This window comes from Galeopterus variegatus, unplaced genomic scaffold (genome assembly GCF_000696425.1).
Source record: "Galeopterus variegatus unplaced genomic scaffold, G_variegatus-3.0.2 Scaffold11162, whole genome shotgun sequence".
Taxonomy (NCBI): Eukaryota; Metazoa; Chordata; class Mammalia; order Dermoptera; family Cynocephalidae; genus Galeopterus; species Galeopterus variegatus.
The window spans coordinates 4,041-10,517 of NW_007737273.1; the positions used below are offsets into that span (position 1 = coordinate 4,041).

A 6,477-nucleotide genomic window follows, 5' to 3' on the forward strand; every position below is an offset into this window, starting at 1 on the left:
TTAACTACTATAAGTCTCAGTTTTCCTTTTATCAAAACTTTTAGGAATTTCATTTCTAAAATGAAATTTGACTGCTTTATAGTAGGATCTATTTGATTTAAAAAAGATAATTTTCAGGACAAATAAACTTTTTATTTAAGTTCTCCAAAAATCGTTTTGATGAATACACTTTATACAATTGTCTTTCCAAGTTCATTGGGATCCTATGTGTAATCATTTTCTTTATTACAGTCTGTCTCTCAAGTTGCACATTTTAGAATTTAATTAATTGTGTTACTAATGATCATTTACACCCCTGACTCACTACACTTTACCTCTAGTGTGGCCTAAGTTTGAAGGAAAATTTATTTTTCTTTTAGAATTTATGAAGTGAAAAGAAAGAACAATGTAGATTTGGTTTTAAATATAATTGGAAAATTCTTTGAAAAATTATACATTGTCTTATAAAAGATGTTGTACTATGAAGATAGAAACTAAGGAAGAAAAAGAAATAAAAAAAGAAAATAAAAAGCCCTACTTACCAGGTGTGAAATTGTATCGAGCTGAAAATCCCATAGATTCCAGCTCTCCATCAGCAAAAAATTTAATCCATAGAAATCTTCCACTGGATTTAATTACAGGTGGATTTTGTTGTCCACAGAAACGTCCAATAATTGGAGAAAAGCCAAAAGGTCCATCTCGAACTTCAATATGATCAAATTTGCACTCCCAAGACGGTTCAATAGAGTACTTTTCATCAAAATAAAGTTCAATGCACTGTCTTGGAGCAGCTGTAAAAAAGAAAGATTATGTCTTGAAGGGCATTTCTTAAATCTTTAGGTTGATTTTACTGATTTTGTTTCAGGTTTTATTTGTATGCTCTCTGTCAATGTCTGTAAATGATATACACAGGAATGCATATGATACTTAGTATTTTCAGGGATAACATTTTTATTTAAAAATGTTTAAGGGGTGGCCCTCAAAATTAACAGTGTTGCACAAAATATTATCCTGATATAAAATGGCAATTTCAATGTCTAACCCAGAATTTACAAATTGCAACATTTCTGTGAAAGTTTGCTAACTTAGTTTTAGAAGGTAGAGGGGCATCTTTCTGTCTCTTTTCTTATATCCTTTGAAATACTTAGGTTTGAGGTCAGAAACCACTTGAGCATTATTCAGCATAGAGTTCTAAAACCATTCAAATAAACCCAGTCAAATATGTTGATTAGATGCAAGTACATATAAAAAGATATCAAGAGTAATTTTTCTAGAATATAAATCTGGTCACATCACGCAGGTTTAAACCTCACCAGCTGACTATAAGCTGCAGAACAATGATCAACAACACATCTGACATATAAGATCCTTAAGGATATCCTCCTTCCAAGGTCTTATTATCTCACAGACAGCCCAAGCTAAGGATATTTCAAACATGTCATGTTTTCTAAGATAGTATGCCCTTTCATGCTGTTACATATTTTCTCACTTTCTTGAATGTCTATATACCTACAATTTAACTCCTCCTTATCAAGGGAAAACCTTATCAAGGGAAAAGAAACCTCTCTAAATCTCCTCATGAAAGACAAGAACCATATCTTATCGAAATTCTTTTCAGCACATAGCACAGAACTTGTCATTAAGGATTTCCAAAAAAATCTTTTTGAGTGAATTGTAGATAAGGTTATTTTCATAAATATTTTCATAGTTCTTTAAAGAATCATGGAAGAGCCTTATGGAGCTAACAACCCTGTAAACCACCACATGAACGTATTTGTTAATGTTATTTTATTCTTCCATTGTCATGTCCAAACCATTCAAAAAATTTGGCATTTCAGAATTATATTCAGCCAGGGTACTCTGGAATGGCCGTAAGATTTATTGTAATATCAGCACATATTTATCCAAGTTAGCAAACAGCTGTTGCTTGGACTCCTCTGAGTGCTTCTCTGCTATTTGGCCCTCTTCAGGTACTACTGCCTCCAGAAACTTGAAAGTTAAGACTTAGTACAGCAGGGGCGTTCCCTAAGTAGTCTGCAACCATTCTGAATGGTTGTTGTCCAAGCCATACCAGTCCCTAAATACATACTGGATATCACCTTCGATGACCTAAAACTTAAACTCTTGTGTGCATGGATGTCAGTAATTTATATAGAATCGAGATACAGGATGACTGGGAAATTAGAGATGTATGTAATAAATCCCGATATTCTCTAAAGTATAAAATTAAAGATCAATAGGTCAAAGGTCAATTCATATTAAAAGATTATTTTCCAGATTCTTTTTAATCTCTAAAAATGTTTCTGATTCATTGGCATTGAAAAGAGATATTTATAATTCTTGCAAGAATAATCAGGCATGCTTTTAATCATCATTAATGTATATCACAAAAGTCAACAAATATAGTATCCATGATAATGATAGATTTGAGAGAATTTCAGTGAATTTTTTGAAATCTGCAAATTTGAAGATATTCTAAAGAATTATCTGCAAAACGATGCTTTCGTCCTAAAGTATTGGTCTAAAAACAAGAAGGCAAATGCTTAAGGAACTGGGCTGTTTAAGTATTAGCACTAAACATATAATTTATATACATTATTATCCTACAGCATATGTTCTGCTTATTTACCTCTTATTTGTTAAGGCAGTATGATACATTTTATGAGGCAACAAATTATTTCAGAGTGTGAGATAATTCTTTTAGTTGCAAATACTGCACAGTTAGGAAAAGGTAAAGCAATGAGAACAGTCCTGTGCTAATTTACTTAGAACTCCATCTATTGGTCATTTACCAACATATGCCCACCTGTTTCCCCTACTAGGAAATACAAGGCCATCTAACATGAATCTGTTTATACACAGCTTCATTCATTTTATTCAAGCTTTATTACTTAATTTCTGTTCAACATGGATGAACAAACATTTCAATATTCTTTCAGGAGACATGCTGTCACTATGGCTTTTGATATACCACATTATATATGGACAGTTTATTTCCTTTGGTCCAGCAGGTCAAAGTTAACTATCCACATCCACAAATAAAAATTCCACTGGCTGAATTTTAGGAAGTAGTGAAATAACTTTTTTAAAAAATAAGCATGACACATACTTCTTTTTGTATGTATGAAAAAATGAGTGATTTTGGCATATGTGGGCCATTTGAAGCTAGCTAGGTCCAACTCCCCAGACTACATTTTCTTCACCTTCAAATCTCTCCATTCACAGCAGTCTCCTACTTTAACATTTTCTATAAGCTATCTTTGATCTAAAACTGAGATTTCTTCATGAGAGGTCTCAATCTTTGGACCCGTTGAGAACTATGGGCACTTTCACCAAAATAGTGCACATACATACAGAATATTTCCTCTGAATTGAGGGAGTTTGATGACTACCTGAAATCCATAACGGATTCTCCTTTCTGTGACTGAGACTACACCTGTATACTTTATCACTACCTGTCTTACATCAAGAAACTTGACCAATTATTCTTCCCCTTTCTCATATTTTAAATTTACCTTTTTCTACAGAACAGGGTATTCATTTTAGAATAAATGTACAATTTTTCTCACTAAAAGAAGAAAAATCAAAGAAAAAAGGAAATTCGCCTTTTCAACATAGGTCCTACCATCCACAAATACACCCCCCACCCCATCTTTGCCTTTCATCCACTGGGTGCTGGCTCCCACACTATGTCTATGAGAGTGTTCATTCTAAAGCTACTAACAGACTTAACTTCCACACGAACAGAAACATTTCTGTCTTCACCTTACTTTTCTTTGCTGTAACAACTGGCGCTTCCACTACTCCTTGCCGCTTGAAGCTCCATCCGCAGTCGCTGCTGTGACATCCTTTGCCTGATCCTCCAGTCCAACTCTCTGGCTTCTCCTTCTCATTTCATTACTTTTCATCTGATTCTGCCCATTCCTTACATGTTGTTTTCCAGAAATCTATGTCTTATTTTCTCTCATTTTAGACTAGTGCACTGGGTGCTATTGGAATCCCAGTGAAGAGCTACTATAGTATGATGGTACTCGAGGCTCCATCAAAAACCAATTAAATCAGAATCTCTGGAGACAGGCCCAGGCATCTGCATTTTTTAGAAGAGTTGAAAAACAGTGCTCCAAATATTCTCTTTAAATAATTTTATTCATACTAACAATTTCAACAATACTTATATTTATGATTTATAAATATACCTTTTCCCCTCAGATCTCTCCATTTAGTTAAAGATCTATATACCCAATCTTTTTATGAGACATCTCCATAAACACCAAAATTGAACCCATTATTTTTCCTTTAAATTCTCTTACTCCTCTTGTTATTTTCCTTCGGTTACTTCCTCATCAAAATCTCATGTTATTTCTTGACTTAAATTGTTTCAATGGCACCTCATTGTCTGTGGCATAATGTCCAAACTGTCATGGGTAGGAGATGGAATACTCCTTTATCTGAGTCTCCCTTATCTGAGTCTACCTACTTCTTCAGTCTCCTCTCCTGTTCCACTCCTCACCCTATGCAGAAGCCTTAGGATAGTATATGTGGGTCCAACTATACCATAGCTCTGAACTTTGGTGCAAGCTACTCTCCATAGAAAATGATTATCTCCTGAACATTCTTTAAAAATGAAAGTTTACATCTCTTCCTTGTAGTCTCCTTTTCAGTCTCCTTATTCCAAACATTCTGTGCTAATCTTGGGGCCTCTTTAGATTGTTTACTAAACAAACATTAGGGTCATTAGTTCCCAGACCATACTGTAACCATGAAGCAAGTATCAATTTTCTTATTTGTCAGTTATAAGAGGAAGTAAAACTACCAGAACTCAGTTGTCTCAGCTTTATCCTTTTAATATCAGAGCATGTTGTTCTTCCTTCCTATAGTGTGGTGTATCAACTTCAAGGACAACAGGGGTGGGAAAAGATCCTTGGCTCAAAACATACAAAAAAATAATCATTTATATATAGATATTCTTAACATTGGTTAAACAGAAAGTCTATATCTTTGAAAGATCTATCAAATTCACATGTCTCTGATTCATAACTAGATACTGAGCTCACATATCTTTTTCATTAAGGTAGCTTTGTCTGCATTGTGTGCTGGACGTGGATGCACGTTTTAGGCTATTAGGCACTAACACTCAAGATAATGAAAGCTTCTATCACTAGATGAAGTGTTCATATATTTTTAAAAAGCCATACATAATAAAAAGGTGTCTACAATGTTAGGGGAAATGGAAAATGTTCAAGGAGAAGTGAATCTCTTTTTCAGCACTATTTATCCTTCAAGTTGGGGGAAAAAATGATAAAAGAAAGCATTGTAATTTAGAATCTTGACTTTGAATTTTTTTTTTTTTTTTTTTTTTTGGTGGCTGGCCTGAACAGGGAACCGAACCCTTGACCTTGGTATTCTAACTCTGTGCTCTAATTGAGCTAACCTACCACCCCATTGACTGTGACCATTTTATTATTATTATTATTATTTTATTTATTAAGAATATTTATGAGATACAAAGCTAATTGTCACCCCTCGTGCCCATGAAGTAAGGGCCAGCTTCGTACTGAGGGCATACCCATTACCTGAAATTACTTTTGTACCCCGTGTCCCCACCCAATTACCCCAACCTCCTTCCCCCACCTCCTCTTTCCCCCCACTGTGCTTTGTGGCCCTAGGAATGTTCCCTCCCTTTGTAAGACCACCACACTACTGTGGACAAAGGAGCCGAATAGATATTTTTCAAACGAAGACATACAAATGGCCAACAGATACATGAAAAAATGCTTAACCTCATAGTCATCAGGGAAATGCATATTAAAACCACATTGAGATACCACCTCACTCCAGTCAGACTGGCTATAATCAAAAAGATGGTGAATAACAAATGCTGGCGAGGGTGTGGAGAGAAGGGAACACTCCTGCACTGTTGGTGGGACTGTAAATTAGTACAAGCACTATGGAAAATAGTATGGAGGTTTCTCAAACAACTACAGATAGATCTTCCATATGATCCAGCAATCCCACTTCTGGGTATTTACCCAGAGGAATGGAAATTATTATGTCAAAGAGAAACCTGCACTACCATGTTCATCGCAGCTCTGTTCACAATAGCCAAGATATGGAACCAACCTAAATGTCCATCGATGGATGATTGGATAAGGAAACTGTGGTATATATACACTATGGAAAACTACTCTGCTATAAAAAAGAATGAAATACTCCCATTTGCAACAACATGGATGAACCTGGAGAAACTTATGTTGAGTGAAATAAGCAAAGCACAGAGGGATAAATATCACATGTGCTCACTCATATGTGGGAGCTAAGAGAGAAAGGAAGGAAAGAAAGACTGACTTTAAAATGTGATGATGTCATGTAGCACAAAATAAGGTAATCACCATTCAGATTGTTATTTAGAAATCATGACTATAGATTTATCTTTGACATGATTTTTTTTGTGCTTTATAATACTAAAGAGAAAATAACGAGTGTAAAGGGTTTTTTTTT

General features: G+C 34.8%; 1 protein-coding gene across 1 annotated transcript in view; it reads right to left on the reverse strand.

Moving 5' to 3' along the window:
- Positions 1 to 521: 521 nt before the first annotated feature.
- LOC103610448 (neuropilin and tolloid-like protein 1) overlaps positions 522 to 6,477 on the reverse strand; it is a gene marked incomplete at its 3' end in the record, with an annotated part of 10,438 nt that continues 4,482 nt past the window's right edge. The window contains exon 4 of the mRNA XM_008594620.1: positions 522 to 770. Within this exon, the coding sequence (XP_008592842.1) occupies positions 522 to 770 (249 nt within the window). The remainder of the gene's footprint in view (positions 771 to 6,477) is intronic.